General features: G+C 49.8%; 2 protein-coding genes across 3 annotated transcripts in view; both read left to right on the forward strand.

The window, feature by feature from the left end:
- The first annotated feature begins 6370 nt into the window (after window positions 1-6370).
- On the forward strand, window positions 6371-16017 carry CUNH2orf72 (chromosome unknown C2orf72 homolog). Of its 2 annotated transcripts, none has more exons than XM_004773451.2 (3): window positions 6371-7047; window positions 10070-10180; window positions 13401-16017. In XM_004773451.2, exons 1-3 carry the CDS (start codon window positions 6441-6443, stop codon window positions 13538-13540), a joined length of 858 nt encoding a protein of 285 aa, XP_004773508.1. In that variant the 5' UTR covers window positions 6371-6440; the 3' UTR covers window positions 13541-16017. The 2 variants fall into 2 exon arrangements, with proteins under 2 accessions (XP_004773508.1, XP_004773509.1); XM_004773452.2 differs by having other exon boundaries at window positions 10073-10180.
- Window positions 16018-22731: 6714 nt separating this feature from the next.
- PSMD1 (proteasome 26S subunit, non-ATPase 1) overlaps window positions 22732-24262 on the forward strand; it is a 92138-nt gene continuing 90607 nt past the window's right edge. The window contains exon 1 of the mRNA XM_004773457.3: window positions 22732-22901. Coding sequence (XP_004773514.1) covers window positions 22886-22901 — 16 coding nt within the window. The 5' untranslated portion in view covers window positions 22732-22885. The remainder of the gene's footprint in view (window positions 22902-24262) is intronic.

Raw genomic sequence — 24262 nt, forward strand, 5'->3', positions numbered from 1 at the left:
GTCCCCACTTCTGCATGGATGCTCTTTCAGCTGTTACTTGTGGCAGTGGGTTGGGGTCGGAAGCTCAAGGGCAGGCTGAGGGCATGTTTCTGCAGGTGGAGGATTGCCTCCCTGGCCCCCAATTCCTTCAGCCTGTGCAGCTGTGCCCTGGGAGGGGGTATAGGGGCCTGCCCACCTCTCCTCCAGACACCACTGACCCATCTTGGGCCCAGCAAGTATACAGCAGGGATGAGAGCAAGGGTCTTTTTGCCTGGCCAGCTTAACAGACTTCCACAGAGCTTCATTTACCTAACATTCAGGTAAAACTAAGCAGCTTGATCCTCCTGTGAGCACCAGCTGTCGGAGATATCTGCATTCCCAGGACCCCAACAGGAACCATCAGGCTGGGCTGGGCTGGGATGAAGGGGAGCAGAAGATGTCATCCCAAAATGTGCCGCTTTGGCACGTGGATTATTTGAGCTGAAGGCAATCAAGACCCAAAGACCCAGGAAAAGCTTTTTCCCTCTCCTTTAACTGCCTGGAAGAATTTAGATAGGGAGCCTGACCCAGAAAGAGAGCTATTACCAGATAGCTTTTTTTGTTGTTGTTTTGATTTTTGTTTTTTGTTTTTTTGTCAGAAAGACTTAACAGCATGACAGAGCCAATACCCAATTACCCAACACCTGCTCTTCTCATCTTCCTGGGACTTGTCCTCCTCCCTCTGGAGCCCCAGATCCCTTGTCCCGTTTCTCAGCTCAAGACATCATGTGAGCCTCAATTGTTCTACTGCCTTTGAGTCTTATGTCTTCGTGGGACAGCAGTATAGATGTGATTAAATTTATTTGGCTCCTGTTAATCTCTCTTACGTTAATTTAATTCTTAGACCAGCCAAAGAATCTAGAAGGGAGAAAAGGAAAATGTTCCACGCTTTGGGTGCCTGGGTGGCTCAGTCAGTTGAGCATCTGCCTGCCTTCAGCTCAGGTCATGATCCCAGAGTTCTGGGATCGATCCCCACTCCCCTTCCCCATAAGGCTTGCTGCTCAGCGGGAAGCCTGCTTCTCCCTCTAATACTCTCCCTGCTGTGTTCCCTCTCTCTATCTCTCTCTCCGTCAGATAAATAAATAAATAAATAAATAAATGGAAATGTTCCACCCTGACAACAAGGAAATGGAGTCTGAGTACAGCGCTACCCTTGGGGCCATCCAGCATCCAGGACACAGCACAAGGGAGTGGGGCTGCTTCACTGTCCCACCCACAGGCCCCAGTCAGACCCAGTCTGGAAACCTCCTCCTACCCCAGCCTGGGTCCTCTCTGGGTCGTGGGTACCCCTCCAGTTTCCTTCCTGTTCATGGTCTTCCTCACATTTAAGATTTTTTTTTAAAGATGTTATTTATTTATTTGACAGACAGAGATCACAAGTAGGCAGAGAAGCAGGCAGAGAGAGAGAGAGAGAGAGAGAGAGGAAGGGAAGTAGGCTCCCTGCTGAGCAGAAAGCCTGATTGATGAGGGAGCAGGAGGCTGGCTGAAGACAGAGCAAAAGCTGGCACCTTGCACCCCCTCTCCACCTGCTCCCCTCCGTAATATGTGTAGCATTCCTCAGGCACCCCTGACTGCCATAGAATGATAAATAGTTAACTTGCAGAGATCACAATCCTGCAGGACAGGAATCTCCCTTGCTCTACAGATGTCCTAGAGATGTACAAACAGGGAGGTTACCTTACCAATAGCACAAATTTCCAGAGGTAAATAACTCTCAGTTCCTGAAGCCCTAATGTCTCCCTCCCCACCATAAACTGGAGGAGGCTGAGGTAGAAGGGAATGTAAATGATAGCAGGATCATAACACCCCACCGAGAATCTCCCTTCCCTTCACACCCCCCCACAACGACAAGGTATACAACCTGCCATCCCTCAAAACCCGGGGCAGCAGCTCTTCCTGCCCACGGGTCCTGTCCCCGTGCTTTAATAAACCACCATTTTGCACCAAAGATGTCTCAAGAATTCTTTCTTGGTCATCGGCTCCGGACCTCAGCCCACCAAACCTCACCTAGGTTCTAGAACTTCATCATGATGAGGGACTTGATCCCAGCACCCTGGGATCATGACCTGAGCCAAAGGCAGAGGCTTTAACCCCCTGAGCCACCCAGGCACCCCTACACATTTAAGATCTTTCTCCCCCTATAGGGATTCCCCTGGAGCCCACACACTCTCCCCCGGTCCCTCCTTCCTCAAAGCTCCAAAAACAACTGTTTTAGGAGAGAAGAGGAAGGAAGGAAAGAAGTGAAGAAAGATTGATGGGAAAGGGAGAAAGGCGAAGGGACAGGGGAAGGGAGGAGCGAAGAGGGAAGGAGGGGAGGGCAGGAGGGAGGAGGGGGAAGAAGGGGGAGGGGAAAAGGAGGAGGAGGGATAGAGGAGAGAGGATTGAGGAAGGATAGCGTGAAAGACAGGGAGAAAAGAGAGCAAAGGAGGTACCCCAAACCAGACCAAGATCACTCCTTCTTTTTCAGATCAATAGGTTTCTATCATTCTTCCCACCAGGTTCTACTTGAGGAATCACAGAGAAGCAAATTGCTTCAGAAATCCAGTTTCACTTTCCGTCTTCATCGAAAACCAGGGAAATCAGAAAAAAAGCCTATTTGTTTTATGATGTTTTCAAGGGTGTGGACACAGAGGAGGAAAAAAATCATCTTGGTTTCCTACCCCCCACCCCTTTTAAGGTCTTTGCAGTTTCCTGTTAATTTAATACCTAAACCTTTGCCATGTAAATAACACAGGTAAAGATAAACCGTACGGGCCTGGACTCCGACCTTTGCTTAATACCCACCCCCTCTCTGATTCATCCTCCATCCCATCACTGGGAAGTTTGGAATTGTTACCTGGAAATTTCAAGCTGGAGAATAAATAGCTCGAGGCAGAGTGTGTTGGTTTTATTTATTTTTATTATTATATTATTTTAATGAGAGAGAGAGAGCACAAGCAGGGGGAGCTGCAGGCCAAGGGAGAAGCAAGCTCCCTGCTGAGCAAGGAGCCAGGATGTGGGACTCAATCCAGGACCTTTGGAACACGACCTGAGAGGAAGGCAAACGGGTTTAGCCATCCAGGTGTCCCACGTGCTGGTTTTAGAAAAGTCTGTGTCCAAAACTCAAACCAGTTCTCTGGCCAGCTGCTGTGTCTTCCTTTCTCCCTCAAAGCTGTAACCTAGATGGGGTCAATTCCCTTTCCATTCACTTGGGAGGACTGGTTCCCCCAACCCCCCAACCTCCCCTCCCCACCTCCCACCTCTGTCACCTCTGCATCTTTTATGCTCTGCTCTGCTCTGCTCTGCTGGTCCTGCACTGCCCCATTTACTTAGACAAGAGTGATTTAAACAAGTGACTGAATTCCTCTTCCTCCTCTGGGACACACCTGTATTTATTTCTTTTCTTGTTGGGAGTGCTTCCTCTAACAGTGTTTTTGGTGTTTTCCAAGAGGGGACCTATGTGAAACACCTTCTGAGCCCTTAAATACATGCTAGTTTGGCCAGAAATCAAAATCTGGGCTCAAAGTTCTTTTTCTGTAATACTTTAAAAATATTATTCAACTATCATCTTAAATTCAGTGTTGCTGTTGAGAAATCGGAAGGCAATCTGATTTTTGCTCCTTCGTCTGTCCTCTGTGATCCAGGTACCTGGAATACAGACGTGATGGCTGGCATTTTCGCTGCCAGTTTGGATTATGAAGATGAGATGGGAGAATAGTGAGCTGGATTGAAACCTGAGCCCTCAAAGAACTGGTAATACAAAGTTACTCTATCAGCCTTGAACGGCCCCCCTCCACACTTTTACAAAAGGGAAAATAAACTTTCATTGTGTTTGGAGTCTGCATTATCAGTAGCTATTATTTGGAATCTGTGTTATTAATATCTGAAATGAATCTTAATTCATGTATTGTGTAAATCTGCTTGTCTTAAACTTTCCAGATTTCTGATTAGTTTTCCCAGTGACTGACGTTTTCCTGGTTATCAGCTACCTTGGCTACCTTGAACGAGGCTAAAGCCTAAATTCTACCTTGTTTCCTCTTGGGGAGCTCAAAGAAGGGCGGAGGGGTGGTAAAGACAGGGCAATTGCCTGTGCTATTACAATGTAAATTGGGCTACACCCCAGGGTGCCTCTGACCCCCCCCCCAAACTTACCAGGCACCTTTCTCAGGGAACTGCTTGGCACTCTCTCCTGACCACTACTCTTTGTGAGCTAGGTCATGTGGGTGGAATGCCCTGACACAGGCAGTGGGAAGAAGGGCCAGGACTGCTACTGGCTGCCAGGTCTGATCGTTGTTCTCTGCTTCTACCCCCAGCCTAATGTTACCATTCCCAGCTAGTGCAACTATTTTCTGCCTCAAAGCACCATGGCAATGACTACGATAAATCTGGGGCTGGGGCTGGGGCTGGGGCTCGGGCTGGGCAATGATCTATCCAAGCCAATGTGGGCAAAGAGAAGTACACATTCCTTTCAAGACATCCACTCAACCTATCCCCTTCTATAGCACAGCCCTCACATGGGAGGGGCTGCTGCTTCCTTCCCACACTCCAGGACCAAACCACCTGCTACCTCCCAGAAGGTAGGATGGGGAGGGCAGGTTCTCTGGGGTTTTTACATTCCTTTCTTAATCCTCACCAAAGTCTCTCTTGCATCTGTGGTATCCTCAGGATTGTACCCACAGGAAGGGTCCAGCATCTCAAGTACATGACCATTTTGTCAGCCATGCATTACTTTTCTCATAACACCCAGTACCAGCTGAAGCTGTTAGTTATGTGTTTGTTTTTCTCTCTCTCTCTCCCAGCTCTCCCTAAAGCAGCCCCTCCTCCATGAAGGCAGGATTTTGGCCTATTCTCAGCTGTGTCCTCAGCACCGGCAGTACCTGGCAGAGATGTTCAATAAAGACAAGTGGGACCTGGTATTAGAACCCAACTCTGATTCTGGCTCAGGGCTTCTTGCTCCAAATCTGGGGCTTTTCCCACCTAATCCCCTGGATCTCTGCCCTGAGCAAAGACCATACACAGAGGGAAAAGGTTTATATTAACTAGACTCACAACAAAGATACAGGGTCCTTACTCCAGACAGTAAAACAGCTGCTGGATAATTAGACTTAGAGGTGCTGTGTGTACATCTTCCAATCCCCACTGCTTGCACCCAGTAGGTGCTCAAGAAAAGGTGTGTTTTATTGAATGGACATATAAATTCTCCAGGAGGACATAATTCAGCATAATTAGATGGGACCGGAAATAGGGTTACTGAAGAGCTGATTGGGGGTTATATGGAGAAGGAGAGAGCTGAGCATGAACAAGCTCTTGATCGAAAAGGGTCTTTGGTCTATACAGTGTGACAAGGCAAAAGTAAAGAACTTCGCCCAGCACTGTCCAATGCCACAGGCATGAACTACACGCAGCTATTTTCGTTTAATTAACATTAACTCACATGTAAAATTCAGCTCCTCAGTTGCAGTAGCCAGATTTCAGGTAATAATAGTCACATGGGGCTTTGCAGCTACTGCACTGGACAGTGTAGATAATACAAAACATTGTCATCATCAAAGAATGTCCCATTGGATGAAGCTGACCTAGACCCTTAGAATTAAAGGAAACATATTTCTGCTTCTAACCTGGCCTACAGACATCCTCTCTACATCACCTATATCACCACTCCCTACACCACCACTCCCCCAACCCCCATTCCCGCCCAGATTTGAGCACCATCAGTGCCCACATCTGCCTTCCTAGGTTTTCTGATCTACGGGGAGTAATGCTGTCTCTTTCCTTTGTTTTCACCCCCCAGTGCCCAGGGTAATAAGTATTTGTTGAAATAATGAGCCCTCGATTAGCCTATGTTAAATGCTGAGGCCCAAAAGGTGAATTAAGTGACAGAACAGAAGAGATTGCTGCTTCCCCTCTTTTCTCACCTCCCTACTCCCTTCTCTGCATTCCCTTTTCTGGCGCCCCCCACCAACACCCCAAAGCAGTACGTTAGAGGCAGTGCCACCCCCACACACAGAAGTTCCGGTCCCCAAACTACAGGTACTCCAAGGAAGTCTGTGCTCCCGTACTCAAACCGATCTAACTTGTTCACATGATAATTTTCTGTCTTCCTTTTCCGTTGGCTGCCCCGCACCTTAGTAGGTGCTCAACAAGTGTCTGTCGAATGGTTGGAGGAACCGGTGCACAAATGGATAGATAGACGGCTGGACGGCTCCATGTCCCCGCGTCTGCCACACGGACTGCCGGAGAAGCCGCAGCGCGCTTACAGGGAAAGCCCCAGGCCTCCGCCCAAGGGCTCGCTGGAGCGCGGAAAGCTCGGCCCGCGGGCCGGGAGTCGGGCGGGGCTTGGCCCTTGGGGGTGTGTCCTCCCGGGCCCTGGCGCCCGCGGCGGGAGAGGCGCGCAGCCACCGCTGCAGGGCCCGGGCGGCCGTAGAGGACGCGCGGCGACGAGCATGGAGCGCGAGCTGGAGGAGCTGGTGGCGCGGCCCGCGCGCCCGGCAGAGCCGCCCTTCCAGGCGCTGGTGGAGGCGGCGGGCGGCCGCGGGCAGGTGCTGCTGGTGGGAGAGCTGTGGGAGCGCGAGCAGAGCCGCGCGCTGCTGCGGGACTTCGCCCGGGCAGTGTTCCCGCCCGAGCAAGCGGCGGGCAAGCGGGGCAGCGCGGGGGCTGGGACACCAGAGGCCGGGCCACCGGGGGCGCAGTGGGCGCCCGGGACGGCGGGGGCGCGCGCCATCCGCTCGCCGCTCGTCTTCGTGCTGTGCCGCGCGTCCTCGCTGACCGCCCGGGAGCCGCGGCGCCGCCTGCGGGAGATGCTGCGGGACGTGCGCGGCCGCCGGCGGGCCGGGGCGGCGCTGGTCGGGGTGCTGGTGGCCGAGGCCGGGCCCGAGGACACGGTGGCGCCAGGGTTGCGGCTCCTGGAAGCGCTGCTGCGCACAGTGTTCGGCCGCCAGGCGGGGGGCCCAGTGCAGGCGGCCGCCTATTGCCCTGGCCACCCGGCCTCCAGCGTGGCCGTCCAGGCGGCCGCCTGCAGGGCGCTACAAGCAGCCGGGTCCTCGCGACCAGGTGAGACTACAAGGCCCGGGGGCGGGGAGGCGCGGGTAGTGGGCGGCCTGGGGGTGGGGGGAGGCCCCGAAGTTGGAACTCTTTAGGCCAGCTTCTCTCCATGGGCACCACAGTAAACTGAGGCCCAGAGAGGGGAGGTGCCCAGCACTAGGCCTTCCAGCTACCGTGGATCGGGCCCTGGACCCGGGGTCCAGTCTGTTCCGGAAGGATCCAGAGAGCCTAGGAGACGCAAGGGCTTGGGAAAGCCGAGCAGACCAGCTCAATGCTGGGAAGTTGGTGGAGAGAGGGTTGGATTGGGCTGGGAGCTGGGGGGAGGGAGAGGAGGTGAGAAAGCATCAGGAGGCCCAAGTTCCAAGGTGGGAAGGGGAATAGAACTGGGACCTGGGAGGTGGCGGTGGCAGGAGCTTCCAGGACCCCGTGCAGTTAGGGATGTGGCCGTGGAGGCTTAGCGTGGATGCCCCCACCGGCTCACAGGAATAGGTGCCAAGGCTCTGAGTGTGGGGAAAGGGTGTGAGGGACTGCGGGCTCAGAATTTTCTAATCCCACTCTGGGTGTGCACCCACTGCTGCGTTTCTCTCCACGTTCTCCTGAAGCGTAGGGAAGGGCAGTGAGGGCACCCAGCCTGGGTAACTACTGCCATCAGCAGAAGTGTGAGAAATCTCTTCCACCCTGGTACCGATCGGAAGGTTTTACGAGAGTTTTTCAGGGTCTCAGGATTAAAATACTGACACTAAGTTCAGCTGGATCTGGCGAAGCTGAGAGAGGCAGGATTGTCCTTTGCGCTCCCAGATCTCTTCCTGCCTCCACCGTCCCTGTACTTGCTGCCATCCCCAAGACCTCAAGCCTTCCATTCTTGCTAAAGTGGTAACCAACACAGAGACTGTGTTCTGCTTCTCTGGGCATCGGTGTGATAACCAGAAACTGGAAGATGCCAGGCTTGCGGGGGGGGGGGGTGCTTTTCCAGCAAGGAGACCTGGTACCTCTGATGTCCCAAATGTCCCAGACCTACCAGCTAGCTTGGCCTGCCAGAGTGAAAGCCATGCATCTCAGCCCTAGGCTCTGCCCCAGCCTCACTCCACCGACCCCCATACCTAGTGCTTACAAACCCTTTCTGTTAAATCTCTGATAGTCAGCTAAATTTGAAACTCTATAACAGTGTTCTGAAAGACATGAAAAGTCCTGAGGTGAGTTGTTATTGTGATTGTCACTGCCAGTCCTTTCACAGATCTGGCCCCACAGGGGAAAGGAAGGAATTTACACAAACAGATTTTCTGCTCCCAATAACCTGGTATCTAGAAAATTCCGAGTTCTTAGTCTCTTAGCCCTCTCCCATTCTCCAGGAACAACTTTTAATTCCCCAGAGCCAAGTGTGTTCTGGCCTCCTCTAAGTTTTTGTACATCTTAAAGTTGCCTTGAATGAAAACCCATTTCTCCTGCCCTCCTCTTCACCTGACCGTCCCATTTTATCATTTGGGACCAGACTTCCTCCTCCAGGAAGCCTTCCCTGACCCTCCCCACTCCCACTTGTAAATTTGCAAGTGAAATCCCAGAACTCTTAAGCCCTGGATTTTGTCACTTGGTGAGTTTAACCACCGTTATATCCCCATTTCCCAACACCTTGCCTGGCATGCAGAATCCTTGCCTCCTTTGAAATATTATCACTTAAGAAATCTTAACACTTTGCAAAGGAATCATTCTTTACTGTTTAAACTTGTTTCTACTTTTATAGAAACATCCTGAACAACATGAAACCTTTTACTGATGACCAAAATTGATGAGTATAGGTGTAACTCACTGTCCACTACTCTCTTCGGGGCTTTTTCAGTGGACAAAGCCATGGATTGCTAACACGAAGGAGTCCTGTTGCTAAGATTTTGAGAGCAACTGCATCTGGCTTTTTTAAGTTTTCCAATCTCTTTCTTCACTGCTTGATGGCTATTCTTATACTTTTAGGTTGCCCGATCTTGGCAATGACCTTTTACCTAATTATGCTTAATCCAGCTGAGGACCCTGATCCTAAACCAGTGAAGGACCCAGTCTTATTAGAAGTGGGTACAAATTCAGAGTAAATAGGTCATGCATGAGGATTTATAAACAAGATGTTCTGTGTTCCAGTTGGCCATTTTCCTGAGAGTGGGGGCTCCCAGGTGCTGAGGTGTTTATTATAATAAGGAAACTAGACTTTTGAGCATTGCCAATCAATTAGATGGAAAATGGTAGCTTATAGTTTTAAGTATTAAAGTTTCTACTGTGTTGAAAACTTTAAAAAAATAAGGAAACTAGACTCAACATGTAATTGATTTAGGGCACCTGGGTGGCTCAGTTGGTTGGGCAACTGCCTTCTGCTCGAGTCATGATCCTGGAGTCCCAGGATCAGGTCCCACATCAGGCTCCCTGCTTGGCGGGGAGTCTGCTTCTCCCTCTGACCCTTACCCCTCTCGTGTTCTCTCTCTCTCTCTGTCAAATAAATAAATAAAATCTTTTTTTAAAAATGTAATTGATTTACAGTAGTTATAAAAAATGATTAAGTCTATTCCCATTAAGAGATAGTTTGAACCAAAACTCAAGGGGAAATTTCTGCTCTTTGAGTATTTTCTTTGGTGCTGTGTCATTGTTATTAGTTTCATGTCACTTTTTTGGGGGGTCAATTTTGCAAATACAAAAACTCCACCCCACTTAGCAAAGCAGAATCTTTTTAAAAATTTTTTTAAAGATTTTATTTATTTATTTGAGAGAGAAAAAGAGAGAGCACAAGCGAGGGGAGGAGCAGAGGGAGAAGCAGACTCCCTGCCGAGCAGGGAGCCTGACATGGGGCTCAATTCCAGGACCCTGAGACCATGACCTGAGCCAAAGCAGATGCTTAACCTGCTGAGCTGCCCAGGAGTCCCCCAGAATCTTTGTTTTTTTAATCAAACAGTTGAAACTAGGGCAGTTGGTAATTGAAGCACTTGGTTTGCTGAACAGAAAAATCTCTCAAACGTGCTCACCTGATGTGTCTGGGACCTTGTGTTCTTTCTGGCAGCAGGACCCTGGGAGAGACCGGGCCTCCCAGCACTGCTGGCATGCTTTTCCTGGGGTCCCTGGAGCCGGGGGAAGGATCCAGATGCCACCTCCCCCAGTGACCCAGCTCAGGGTGAGTGTGCTGCCTTCCTGACCTTCTGGACCCTGCAGGCCAGGTGCTTGGGATTATGGGGTGGGTCCTGTGCACACAGGGACCTAAGGGATAGGGTTGACCGAAATCCACGGAGCAGTTGCCATGTGCAGGGCGTGGAGGTGAGTGATGTGAGGATGTGAGGTGTTCCTGCCGAGGGCCAAAGGCACACTGACCCCCCAGTAGGGCTCTAGCCCCATGGGTCTCCCACTAATGAATGCATCGGTGTGGTCAGGGCAGGTGTCCACCCCGTGCATGGTCAGGTGCTTGGAGACAATGCATTTAACCTTCCCCTGAGGCTCCAGAACACACGACCTTGGAGCCAGGGATTGGAGATTGTCCTAGGCAGCAAGGGGAAAACCTGGGAGAGGAAGCAGTGTGAATGAAGGCCTGCGGGCATGATGTCATGCTCAGAAAAGGGGCCCCCATTGGGAGTGCCAGAGGGTGAGGACCAAGAGACTGGGAGGGCTGAAGCTGAGGAGGAGAGCTGGGACCAAATCGGGACTCTGGACCCAAGTGTCGCACGAATAGTGAGCTGCTGGCCATTTCTGAGCAGGGCTGTCCAGATTAGGGGCGTTTTGGAGAGGTGACAAGACTGTGAGGTAGGGCAAGACTAGAGGCAGAGCCAATTAGGAGGGGACTGTTTAGTCCCAGGAGGGACAAGAAGCAGCCTGGACCCAACAATGGCAGTTTGGGAAGGGAGAGGAAGGAACTCGGCTGGAAGCCTTTTCTAGTGTAGGCTTCTCAAGCCGCTAAAGAGAGAAGGGGGAAAAGACAGTTCTTCGGGGTCCCTAGGAGCACCCAGTGGGCATTGAGGCTGTTGTGAGAGCTATAAAGTATTGGGGGAGTGCGTTGTAACCACCTAAATGTACGTGACCCACGGCCCCTGCATGTACTGAACAGCACAGCTCTGTTACAGAAGCAACGGGCAGTGGTTTAAAACAAACTTTTCTTGTGTCCCTTATGTTTAAAAAAATCACCAGGCGAGGTGTCAGCCTTCCCTTGGCACGTAAGAAGTGAGCACAGACTCAGCGGCTTACACCAACACCCGTTAATTCCTCACAATTTCCATGGGTCAGGAGTCTCACAAAGCCGATCAGAGTGTCGCCCGGGCTGCATTCCTTTTTGGAGCCCAAGGCCTTCATGCTGCCATGGGTGTGGGCAGAATTTCCTTCTCCGCTGCCTTCTTAGTGGCTATCAGCTGGGGCTCCTCTCCGCGGACAGCCATCTCGCCACACGTCTCTCAACACAGCAGCTGCTCCTTCAAGAAGCAGGAGACTTTCTGGTCTCCGATAATGTCACTCAATCCCAGGAGGAATTGTTCTGTTGTCCTATATGGGACCCTAATCAAGGGAGTGACGATCCCATCCTAGTGACAAATGCCACTGGCACTAGAAGGAGGCAGTTACGCAGGAGGGGTGCACCGAGTGGTGGAAATCTTAAGGGTCATCTTAGAATTCAGCCTATCACGGGGGAAAGCTCAAAAAATTTGAGAAAGGAAAACAAGTATGAAAATCATTTGCTGAATCCCGTCACTCAAAAGTAAATATCAGCTGTATTTGGACATAGACCATTCTGTTCATCTGTCTGTCTACCTATCTGTGTACCTCCTTGTGCCGTTTACATTGTAATAAATACGCTTCTATATAATACATGAATTATCAGCCAAATGTATCAGGTATTCAAATCATTCCATTGCAAAAATGTTAACTTCAGTCTCTCCATCGTCAGTGTGGATATTTCTGGAAACCAAAGGGAAAAAATAATAAACCAAAGGAATCAGAAACAATTTTACATAAATCTTGGATAACTCCCCTCTCTGTAGGATGTAACAATTTTCTTTAAAATTTTATTTATTTAAATAATCTCTACACCCACCCCCATGGGGCTCAAACCCATGACCCTAAGATGAGCAGTTGTGTGTGCGGGATGCCTGGGTGACTCAGTAAGTTAAGTGTCTGCCTTCCGGGGCTCAGGTCCCACGATCAAGTTCAGTATCAAGCTCCTTGTTTACCAGGGAGCCTGCCCCTCCCTCTGCCTCCTGCACCTCTTGCTTCTGCCACCCCCCATCAACGAAGAAATAAATAAGATCTTAAAAAAAAAAAAAATGAAGTTACATGCTCTTAGAACTGAGCCAACCAGCATCTCTATAGCATATAATAAATTAATCTCAAGTAGAAGTGAATGTTTTAAAATGAAAATTGCATTCATGGGCTATGTGTATGCATTTATAACTTACACAATAAATATGGAATTAGACAGACATTCATACATACCGTTCTGGAATCTGCTTCCTTCACAGCAACATATTGTCAGTGTGCAATATTCCACAGCAGTAATTACCTATCAGTAACATATTGTCTCTTTCAGGGGAATGGTGTGTAATTGTAGATTCACATGCGGCTGTAAGAAATCATACAAAGAGATCTGTATACACTTGGCCCACTTTCCCGCACTGGTAGCATCTTGCAAAACTATAGGATGATATCACAACTGGGATATTGACATTGAAACAATCCACAGATCTTATTAAGAGTCCCTCAGTATTACTGTGTGTGTGTGTGTGTGTGTGTAGTTCTATGGAATTTTATGCATCTTTTTTTAAAGACTTTATTTTTTTTTTGAGCAAGAGACTGCATGAGCAGGAGCTAGGGGCAGAGGGAGAGGGAGAAGCAGACTCTGTGCTCAATGGGGATGATGCATCATTTTTAATGCCAGAATCTCATCATATGGGTGAGCCATGGTGAACTCAACCAGTCCCTTCTTTGGACATTACATTAGGTTAGGATGCTTTTGGCTACAGGGAGAAAAACCATGGCTCAAGCTGGCATAGCAAGGGCATTCAGTATCTCGCCTAAAAGATAGTCTAGAGGTAGAGTCATCTTCAGGGCTGGTCAATTCCGGGGCCCAGTGACCCCACTGAGGACCTAGGTCCTTTCCTTCTCTCTGCTGAGCCACTATCCGTGTCATTTCATCCCAAGATGGCAGTTCCACTAATTATTCCTAATTATTTCCTTAGGATAAAATCCTAGAAGTGGAATTGCTGGGTCAAAGGGTATGTACATTTTTAAGGGTCTCGATGCATATTTTACTGTGGTTTTTAAGTAGATATTACTGGGGCCAACTTCCTCCCTTTTGCTCCTAGCTTACTCACTCCTAAACTTGACCTTCTGATTGGGTGATTCCTTCTCTTCTGTTCTAGATCACCTCCAGGACACTGAGGAGGAGCTGGCCCTGACAACCATATGTCCCAACGGAGACTGTGAGGACCACAGGAAGGGGTCGAGAGCCTGTGATGGACTTGTCCCTGCTCCTGCTGACCCCGCTGTAGACTCAAGATGAGGGCTGGACCAGCGGGCCACCCGTGCTCTTAACCTACACACTGGGGACTGGCTCCTTCTCACTGAGCCCCCTTGCTTCCATGTTGACCTTGGAATGGTGGTAACTACAAAGGCCCCACCTGTCGGTGGGGGGCTGCTGCATTGAACCAGCTAGGAAAACTTAGTTTCCTAGAACCTGCCCACCCCCACCTCACATTTGCTCACTCTCCGATCACAGTAAGGTTATCTGGCCTTTCCGTACCTCAGTTTTTCTATGCCACTAGGACAGGTGGCTGTCTACCTTTAGGCTCTGTGGTGCTGTGGCAGCCCATGGTGTGTTTGCATGAAAATCCATCATTTCACGTGCAACTGGAAAGAACTCTGGAACGGAAGTCATCAGATCAGGAACGGGGGTGGCCTTGGACATGTCACTGAACCTTTGGAGCTTCTGTTTCTCAAACACATGACGAGGCTCTGAGCCCAGGGGCTCTCAACCAAGAACCAGGCTGCCATTCCAGGCAGCACTGGAAAGGTGTGTGTTTGAGTGTGAGTGTGTGTTGTGCAGGGGTTACTGTGACTGTGCGGTACCCCTGGCACTTAGTGGGTTTCTCACAACCTACGGTACAATCTCTAACAGTAAAGATTTGTTCCACCAAAATTGCCCATCATGGCTCCTTTGAGAAACTGAGTGAGCCAATCCCTTCTCCCTGGGAAATTCTAAGAGAACCCCGCCCCCAGAAGAGAGGGTTGGGCTTCCTGAGACCTTGGCTCCCAGAGCAAAGCCAACATAAAGATTGCACTGCTGCCCTGGGGGCCTGTTGGGTCAGAGCAAAGACAGCCACCTGCTTTGCATGCCCTCTTTCTTCCTCCTCTTGATGTTGACTTTCTGTGCCAAATCCTTTGAGAATAAGGATGCTGGGAACTGCCCATGACACCAAACAAGAAAGATAGGAATGTGCATTACAAGGACATGGGACTTTCTCTCCATTTCAGGCCCTTGTCCAAGGTCAAAGCAGACCCAGCCCAGAGGTACCAAGTTCCTGAATCCTTTTTTCTCTGTTTAAGAGTCAGACAGGGTTGATGATGATGTTCCTTTCAAAGCCAGGAAAGCCATCTGTTCACTCGTAGAAGGAACTCTGCATTACCTCCCTTGCCTTCCTCGCCTGCCCCTGGAGAAATGCAGTCTTTGGAATGAGAAAGAGCAGCTCCTGGTTTGCCTTGGTAGGAAGCACGTCTAAGGGGAGCAGCTAAATTCATTCATTTGTGCATGATTTGCTCTGCAGACATGCAGCGGGCCTATCTGCCCAGGATTCTACTGCATACCTTCCAGTAGTTACTTTGGCTTTCATGTCTGGTACCAAAATGTGGAATTGGAAACCTGTGGCTGAGGGGCTGTGTGATATCAAGGTGGGGTCCCTCCTGGCTCTAGGCCTCAATTTATTCTTCATATTAAGCAGCCCAATTCTATCCCTGCTTTGCCTCATGGGGATAGCGTGAGGGCAGGCAGGGTGACCTTTTATTTGGGGTTGGTTAGCAGCAGGTGTCATTTTAATAATGCAAAGCTGTCTTACCAATACGTAGACCCAGCTGACCTTCTACACAAGAATGAACTCAATGGATTACTGTAGATTTTGTTTTGAAATGGGGAGACTGGTATTTCCAAAGCTGCTCTATTTTTCTATATGGGATCGAGTTTTTTATTTGGTTGGGGGGGGAGCCTTTATTAAGGTGGGAAATTACCTAAGGCAGAAGTTACAAGGCACAGCCTCTGCTGTTTAAAAACCTTTTGTATTTGTTGCCAATATTGGAAACTTGAGAAATTGCACATAAAAAATGTAGCTTGCTGGATAGAGGACAGGGCATGCCATCACATCCAGTTCGCTGCAACCCCCCTCCCCTGGGTAGAGCCCCCTCCCTCCCATCTAATCTGCCTCTCTACTTCACTCCTACGTGCCACCTGCCTGGTCCTGATGAACATTCAAGTTCGCATACCTGTGGGGTAAAGAGTGGTCTACGTATAACTTTTTCATTACTTTCAGTATCTCTGGTGACTAGCTAAAGACAGAAGATCTTTCCTGAGGTTCGTGTTCTGCTTCCCAACCGGGAAACACGCGACTGGACTGAGAGTCTTCAGGGCCTATGTTGGGTTTCTCAACATGTGGCTACACATGATCTTTTTAGGAATAATCTAGTTGGTATTTTTCTAGCAGACACAAGAGTTAGGTGCTGGAAGGGATGACCTTGGTGGTAGGTCTCTTCCCTGAGGACTTTTACAAGGCCTGAAGATTGCGGTGGGCCTGTCTGGGAATAGAGGCCCCAAATGGGGTCAGTGGTACTGAGAGCCATTAGTGGGGATCTCCAGCCAAGTCACACTTTGGGCTGGTGGGTATTAATCCTTCTAATATGGGAGTAGTTGTGCTGCTTCTGACTTGAATCAATTATTAATTCTTTCTACCTAATAAAACCGAACAGTAGCTCACGGCTATCTAATCAAAATCAGAATGGATCTTCGCATTTGTTCTCAAAGCATTGCTCACAGGGGCCCGTGGGAGCAGGGAGCCTGGGCAAAAGGTGGGAACCTCTGGAATAGTTTGGCCTGAAAGACTTCCAGTCCTGCCCTGGGGAAACATCTCTACAACCCTGTCGGCTGGAATTGGAAAAACATGTAGCCAGAAAGTAAATGTTTGAAAAGAGATGGTTTTCAAAGATAGCATTTTGCTTGGGGCTCACCCAAATGTGTGTGTTCGTTTGCACCTATGAGCATGTTTAAAGAGGCAAGATGGCCTTGCCTCAGCCCCAGAGAGCCCTGTATAATATTTGTGTCATGGTTTCTCTCCTCTCGAAGTATTTGTCTCCAAGACTTACCATGCAAGAGGAGTCAAAGAACAGGGCAAACCTGCAAAGGGGCCGGGGTTTAAGGCCCCCAAACACCAGTGTGTTCTCAACAAGCCCCCCTCTTATACCAGCCAGAGAACCCAGGACCCAAGCTCATGGGAAAAGGCGACGACAGCCATGTTAACCTGATAGTCTATGCGCTTCAAAGTGTAACAGCTCCTCTGTGGGGCTGGCTCCCTGAGCTCGTGAGGCCTGCACTTTGCCCTGTTTGGACTGGCAAACATAAACAGCACAGTGGGGAGAGAGTCTTTTGTTTGATACCCGAGGGCTGCACAACCCCCTTCTGGCCCAGTCTTGTGTGTTAGTGTATCAAGGATTGAGACAGACTGTTGCTTGTGTAATCTTTGAGTTCAAAGGAAGTGAGGTGCAAGGCAGGGTGGCTGACCAGCATTGTACACGAATTCTTCAGATGCCTTTGCCCCCCTGAGCCAGAGCCCTTGGGTTATGTTATATTTGGGGCTGCTGAACTGGGAGCAGAAACAGAGGCTACCTACGGGGATATGCCCTGGTTCACAGAGATCCCAAAGTGAGCAAGGTGTGTAATGGCTCAAGTCCAGAGTTGGCCCGGGCCCTGGGGCCTCTGCGGGTCCAGGGCTTTGGCAAAACCCTGTCTGGCTTCCTCCCTGAGCTCCCTGACCTCCCCAGCCAGGGCCCCTGCTGCAAGGGCAGACCCACACCTGACTGGTGAAATTCAGAGACCCTTAGGTAGGAGTTCACATGGTAAGTCTTAAGTCAGGCTGGGTTTTGTCCTGTTCTGCACTTGTGGAGTCGTTAGGCTCTAAGTCCTTGTGCCCAAGCCCTCATTCTGAGTCCTGATTACACACACTGGGTCTTGCTGCCCTTCGTTTCTTCTTTCCCTCACTGGTTAATGAGGGTTTCTCAGATTGTTACCCCAACTCTGGGCTACCCTAACCAACCACCTGCCATCCCAGGGATCTTGCCCACTCCAGAACCCCTGGCTGCCAGGGCAGCCACTTTAAGCCCCTTGCTCTCTGGCAGGAGGGCGTCTCACCTTTAGCCTCTCTCCCTCAATCTGGTTTGGTCCAGCCTGTGCCGGCACCAAGGAGCAGGGCCAGGCCTAAGAGGGAGGTTAGAGGGCACAAGACCTCTGGGTAGGTCTAGACCAGCTCTGCCTAAGAGAAATCTAACACCAGGACCATATGTAGGTTTAGATTTTTCTAGTAGCCACATGAGGAAAAAAATAAAACAGATGGAACTAATTTTAATAATATATTTTATTTAATAATATATTTTATTTAGTCCAGAATGTCCAAAATAGCATTATTTCCACTTAAATATAAACATTTGTACTGACACAGTTTGCATCTTCGAAATCCTGTGAGGCTATTACACAACAGCTTGATTTAAACACTAAATTTTTAAACCAAAATAACTTGATCTGTATTTAGATTTCATGAAATTCGTAGTTGAAAAAAAGAGATTCACTCTCAAATTGCTCCAGATATACTTAAAAGTTCACCAATAACTAAATTGGGCATCAGTCTTTAAATTTTAATGAAATTAAATAAAATGGAATCTAAAAATCAGTTCCAGGATTTGCAATAGTTGCGTTTCCAGTTCTTGGTTGCACCTGTTGCTAGGGTCTAGCCAGTGTGAAAGCAAGAGTCTAGAACAATGGAAACGTGCAGGATACTGGCCTTGGGGGTTCGGTGTGGCTCTTCCCGCCTCACCCCCAGACCCCCAGGAAGGGAAGAGCAGTGGCTTCCTGCATCAGCTTGTCAGTTTTCCTGTCGCCCAGGATAGTTGCTGTCCTCCCGCAGTCCGCCCCCCAGGGAAGAGAGTTCAGTGTCTCAGATGGCTTTGCGGGTCTTTTTGTGCCTCAGTCCACCCAGGGCCCCATCCAGGTGTTTCCTTCCCATCAAGCACCGCCCCCCCACCGGAAGCCCGTCTCACACTGCTGCGTTTGCATTTCTGCTCCATGAACAAATGATTTCACTCTACTAGCATGTGGCATGCGTGGTGTACCTAAAGCATCCACCAGACTCGGCGCCTGGCCCTGTGACCTAAGATCTGAGGTTTATTCAGCGCTCTCTACACCAAACCCCTTCCCTCACTTAGGGCCCTGCCCGGTAGGTGGGCCTGTCCCCTCCGCGCCTGGGGGGTTGGGTGACCACGTGGCCACAGCGCCGCTAAGTGGCAAAGCAGGGATTTGTTTCCCGGCTCCGACGACGCCTGCCCTTATCAACTCATAACGCTGCAGCTCAAAAAGCAGTCAAGCCCGATTCTTGGAAGGAGCGAGCCCTCCTAATACCCCCAAGGCTGGGCATGGGGGTAGGCGAGCCGTGGAGGGCGGGATGTGGGTGGTCCCAGGGCGCTCGCCCCGCGCGGAGTTCTTCGCCTTCTGGGAAGCACCGTGGCCACTAGAGGGCGTCGCGGGGGCCAGGGAGGTGCTCCCGGCAGCTCCTGAGCCCTGTTTAAGGTGGGCGCTCCAGCAAAATAAGTGCCGGCTCTGGTTTCTTCCTTTCACCCTGTCAGTTGCCCCAGTCTGTCCCGGTCTGTGTGAGCCTACAGAGGACCTTGTTTGGTCCTTGCGAATTTTTGCTTCAGTCCTAAATTTGGAGGCAGATATTGTTTATGAACAGAGCACTGGGGAGGAATTCCTTCGGTGATTTTGATCTGTCCTCAAACTTCTCTGAAGATAAATATATCTCATTATAAAATTTGGAGAGGGCGAGGGTTTCAGAGACACAGGTGTGAGTTCCAGCATTGTGCCAATAACTAACTGACTCTGCCTTCATTCATTCATCCAACTCTTATTGAGTACCTACTGTTTGCCTAACACTGTGCTAGTTACTATAGGCGATACTGAGATGAATAAGATGTGGCTCGTCCCCTTGAGAAGTTCCTAGTCCAGCTGAGACCTGGGCAAGGAGACAGGACGATAGCTGTGTGGGGTAAAGGATGCAAGGGGACACATAGTTGGGTAATCAAGAAAGGCGCACCTGGAGGAGGAGCTGCTTGGTAAGTGGGGGAAGAGGAAAGGAAGTCAGAGGGAAGAGCCAATACCAGGGTCAGAGACAAGGTCAGACTCTGGGAGCCCCAGCAGTTCCGGATCGCTGGACCGTGGCATGCCAAGGTGGAGGGCTGGGACATAAAGACTGAAGGTAAGCAGGGTTGGGTGAAAATCTTGGAGGAGAGAGTCCTTGTCTTCCTTGTTTTTGATCGTGCTTTTGGCTGGCTGGGGAGGACAGACAGGAGCATCCTGAGATGGTGAGCAGGAAGGCAAAGCTGGTGGAAGTGGTTGCAGCCAGGAAAGAAGAGGGGGAGCCAAGACTGCCAGGAAATGGGAGCTGGGCTGCTGTGGGAGAGGTTAAGTAGATCAGAGCTGGTACCGACCCAGTGAGCGGGAGGGAACAGTCATGGCCCAGCTTCAGTTGCTATTAGTGCCCTTCTCCACCCCCAGATCAAGGCAGGAGATGTGCATGGAGCTTTGAGGTTATTGAGTTAAGGAGTATCAAGCAGAGATGTATGGTAAATGTGTGAGTCTGGGGCTCCAGAGAAAGGATGGGGCTATGGGATACGTTTGAGGAGGCCACCATTCTGTCCACAGCAATGGGGGCATGGATCTCTCACAGAGAGAGTGGGGAGTGAGACAAAGGCTTTGGACAGAAACTCAGAAAGAAGAAGCATAAGAATAGAGCCCAGGATGAGGGCTGAAGGTTTCAAGGAGCAGAGGCAGTGGTCAGAGTTGAGTTTTGAAAAGATCGCTGTGGCTAAAGAATATACAATTAAATGGAGATGAAGAAACCTCAGGCTTGGAACAGCTGTCCAGGTGGAAGAACAGAATCCACAGGAAGAGAGAGGCCCCTCACCGGGTTCCCCTGGGGCTTTGGGGAAGTTAAAAGCCAAGTATCCAAGCCAGACACATGAGGATCGTCTCATAATATCCTCTCTTTGAAGAGCAGATGTGGCACCTGGTCTTCTCTTGTTTTAAAACTATTTTAATTAATTGCCAACACTTACTTGCTTAAATTATTTATTTATTTTTTTAAGAGAGAGATTGAGAGTACATGAAGCGGGGGAGGGCAAGAAGAGAATTTTTTTTTTTTTTTTTTTTTAGAAGAGAGAGAATCTTAAGCAGGCTCCATGCCCAGTGCAGCCTGACTGTGGGGCTCCATCCCATGACCCTGAGATCATGTCCTGAGTGGAAATCAAGAGTCAGATGCTTATCTGTCTGAGCCACCCAGGTGCCCCAGTAGTTCCGCACAGCAACAGCAGAAGAAGTAGCCACTACTCTCTTTTAGTGGACCACACATTCTTATTTTGTTGCTTCTTAGTTGCCACACCCCCTCCTGCTGAGCTACCATTTCCTTACACTCTGCCTGCTCCACTCATTTCCATCGCCTGTTTCGTGTGATTTCTCTAGAATTTTCGGGCATGCAGGTGTCTTCATGTGAGGGATGGGCCAAAGTGCCTTTGTGAAACCATACTCCCAGATAACTGTTTATTTTTTTGTGCACACCTCTCAGAGTAGTGCCTTCTAATCTGATCTACAGGTTCTTCAGAAGTGTTTAATAATTATATTTGATGTATTTTAACCACCTTAGCTCTAGAATACTAATTTTTTAAAAATTCACACATTCACTCCAATGTGTTATCAACCAAATTTTAAGTCAAGCACAAAATATTGCTTGTGCCAGTAGATTGCATTGTTTTGACAAGGCTGCGGAAATAATCTTTATTTATTTTTTCAGAAATAATCTTTAGTAATTGCTATCTAACTGATGAGTAGCTTGATGGTGCAAGACTAGTGGCTTAAAAACGCCACCATCAGGGTGCCTGGGTGGCTCAGTGGTCTCTGTTCAGCAGGAAGCCTGCTTCCCTTCTCTCTCTGCCTGCCTCTCTGCCTACTTGTGATCTCTGTCAAATAAATTAATTAATTTAAAAAAATCACCACCATCTGTCTCTAATCTTTGTCAAGCCTTTCTCAGTACTGACTATTGAAGTAGATTGGCTCTTGAAGCTGGTAGCCATCACCATTACCATTTCAAATCAGACGTATCAAAATCCAGGAGGGGCGCCTGGGTGACTCAGTTGGTTCTGCATCTGCCTTAGGCTCAGGTCACAATCCTGGGGTCCTGGGATGGAGCCCTACCTAGGCCTCCCTGCTCAATGGGGTGCCGTCTTCTCCCTCTCCCTCTGCCCTTCCCTCCCACTTGTGCTCACTGTCGCTAGTGCTGTCTCTCTCTCTCTCAAATGAGTAAATAAAATCTTTATTTAAAAAAGATAAAGAAAAACCAAGAACCTGTTGCTATGGGGGCGAAGAAGAACTAGACGCCTAGAAGGCAAGAATGGGAAGCTCTTTTTTCTATGGAACACTTTCACTATATATCATTTTTTTTTAAGTATTTATTTATTTATTTATTTGAGAGAGAAAAAGAGAGAGAGAAAGAAAGAGAGGGCACTCCCCAAGAGAGGGAAAAGGGGAGGGGACTCGCCACAGGGATCTCAGGACTCTGGGATCCTGACCTGAGCCGCAGCGCTTAACGCACTGAGCTACCCAGGCGTCCTTCATTATAAATCTTTTCGCGCTTCTTTTATTTATTTATTTTTAAAGATTTTATTTATTCGACAGACAGAGATCACAAGTAGGCAGAGAGGCGGAAGCAGGCTCCCTGCAGAGCACAAAGCCCAACGCGGGGCTCGATCCCAGGATACTGGGATCATGACCTGAGCCAAAGGCAGAGGCCTTAACCCACTGAGCCACCCAGGCGCCCCTCGCGCTTCTTTTAAACAACATACAGTATTAACTATTCCAGATGTAAAACGAAAATTATCATTGTTCAATTTTATTATGAACGAGTGATTACTTAGGGATTCATTATGATAATAAAGCATTTCTGTGAGGATTTCTTTTGAAGACGGATTCTGCTTTTTAAAAAACGCTGAAACTCATTTTCTTAAGACATCCTCTTTTGCCTTTCTCCTATCCCCGCAGCTTTGGCGGGCGGACGGGCAGGGAACGATGCAGAGAAACCGCCGAAGCAGCAGGTGGTGCTGCGAGCACCATGAGCTCCTGCCCGCAGAACCCTTTCTCTGAGCAATGGCGGGTGATAATGGGGTCCTCTTTCTGGGGGTGGCTATCCTCAAGCCTGATCGCAGGTGCCCAAGAGGGTCCGCGCCCCGGCGGGAATGTTGGACCTCGAGGAAAGTCAGAGAAAACATGGAGCTCTCCGTGCACCCTTTCGCGAGGGCCGGGGTAACAGTGACGGCGCAGAAAACCGCAGGCCGGGGCCGGAGAATTTGCACCGAGCGACAGGCGGGGCGGCGGGCAGCCCCGGGGCGGGCGGGGTCCTGGAAGAGGAGCGAGCCGGCGGCCTGAGGAGGCTACTGACTGAGCACCGCACCGGGGGAGCCAGGAGGCGCGGCGGAGCGGACGGGCCCGGAGCTGACAGATAGACAGCGCGGCCGGGACGGCGAGCGAGCGGGCAGGCGCGTGCGGGACGCAGCCATGATCACTTCAGCTGGTGAGTGCGACCGCTCCCGGCGCCGAAAGGGAGGAGCCGCCACGCCGGGTTTTAGCTGAGTCAGGGCCGGTGACTGGGCACCTCCCGGCAGAGCGCCGGCCTGCGCGGCCCCTCGCTGCCCACGGCCCACCCCCCGTTCTGGGGGCTGGAGGTCTGGGCCCGGCCTCTCAGGGCCCGGCGATGACCTCCGGCTCGGGGGGATCGCGCGGGCTGGAGCGCCTGGGCATCCCTCCCCAGTCACACCCCCGTGCCCGGACCCGAGGGGCTTCTTGGGCCCTTTCCGATCCCCACCGCCGGGCAGGGGGGCGTCCTCACTTCTGTCCCTCCCGAAGGTGGCCCTGGGGCCGTCGGATTCCAGCTCTTCCCTCGCATCTGGTTAGGATGGGCTGACCCCCGGTGCGGTCGGCGGGTAGGGCAGCCTAACTACTACAGAAGGGCTCCAGCCCCGGCCCCGGCTCCATTCTCCTTGGAGTCAAATCGGAAATTACATTTGAGGCGGGTTGTTTGTGGGGCTGTTCCACGAGTATTCAGTTCAGGCGCCCAGAAAACTTTTGTGTCCGGTGAAGACAGCACTTGAAGGCTGCATTATAATGATCATGTGTCTGTAGTTTGGAGGCTAGGGGCTCAGTACGTGTTCTGCATTGAAGAATGAATTCATGGATGTGCGGAGCGGTTTTCTTACATTTAATCATTGCATTTGTAGATCTGGACGATGACATTGGAGATGAGATAAGCTTCAAGGATCCAGTGGAGAATTGTTAAGCCCCCATCTCCCCCAAAGATTGATTTGCATATAGGTGTCCACAGCCTTGGTGTTTTGTTTTGTTTTTTGTTTTTTGTTTTGCTTGCCTTCTCACACACCCTTTTCTCGTCCTGTTTATCTACGCTTGTCCCACAAGTATTTTGTTGTAAACAGACTTGCTTGGACTAACTTGTACTTGTACAGCGCTCAAACCCATGTATTTGTGAGGGTTGCTGAAAGGAATTAGACCCTAGAGATATAAAGCTATTTTCAAAGATTTCAAGAGGTGTCACCTCTACCTGGAATTAGACTTTTGTCCCCCGGGGGGTACAAATGAGATGAATTTTAGTTCAAATAGAAAAGAGTTTTTCCAGTCACAGCTCTCTAAAGGTAAAATGAGGGTGAAGTTTCTTACCATTTGTAAATGTAGAGTTCCTTCTGTTTAACATCTGTCCATTGCCACAGCTCTGTATTAGCCCAGACCACCTTTATCTTTTGCCTGGGTTTCTGTAACGGCCTCAAGATTTTGTTTTTTCCACTGTTATCTTCATACAGTCCATTCTAATTGTTGTAGTCAGAGTAATTTTTTTCAAACTTTAATCACATGTCATTTTTTTTT

Source organism: Mustela putorius, unplaced genomic scaffold (assembly GCF_011764305.1).
Source record: "Mustela putorius furo isolate JIRA1106 unplaced genomic scaffold, ASM1176430v1.1 tig00000275_pilon_pilon_pilon, whole genome shotgun sequence".
NCBI classification, from domain to species: Eukaryota; Metazoa; Chordata; class Mammalia; order Carnivora; family Mustelidae; genus Mustela; species Mustela putorius.

Bases quoted from the DNA above. Each gene is read 5' to 3' on its own strand.
- CUNH2orf72 (XM_004773451.2), top strand. From the start codon at position 6,441: ATGGAGCGCGAGCTGGAGGAGCTGGTGGCGCGGCCCGCGCGCCCGGCA. The intron at 7,048-10,069 runs GTGAGACTACAA...TCTTTCTGGCAG, and splicing joins AGCCGGGTCCTCGCGACCAG to CAGGACCCTGGGAGAGACCG. The intron at 10,181-13,400 runs GTGAGTGTGCTG...CTTCTGTTCTAG, and splicing joins CCCCAGTGACCCAGCTCAGG to ATCACCTCCAGGACACTGAG.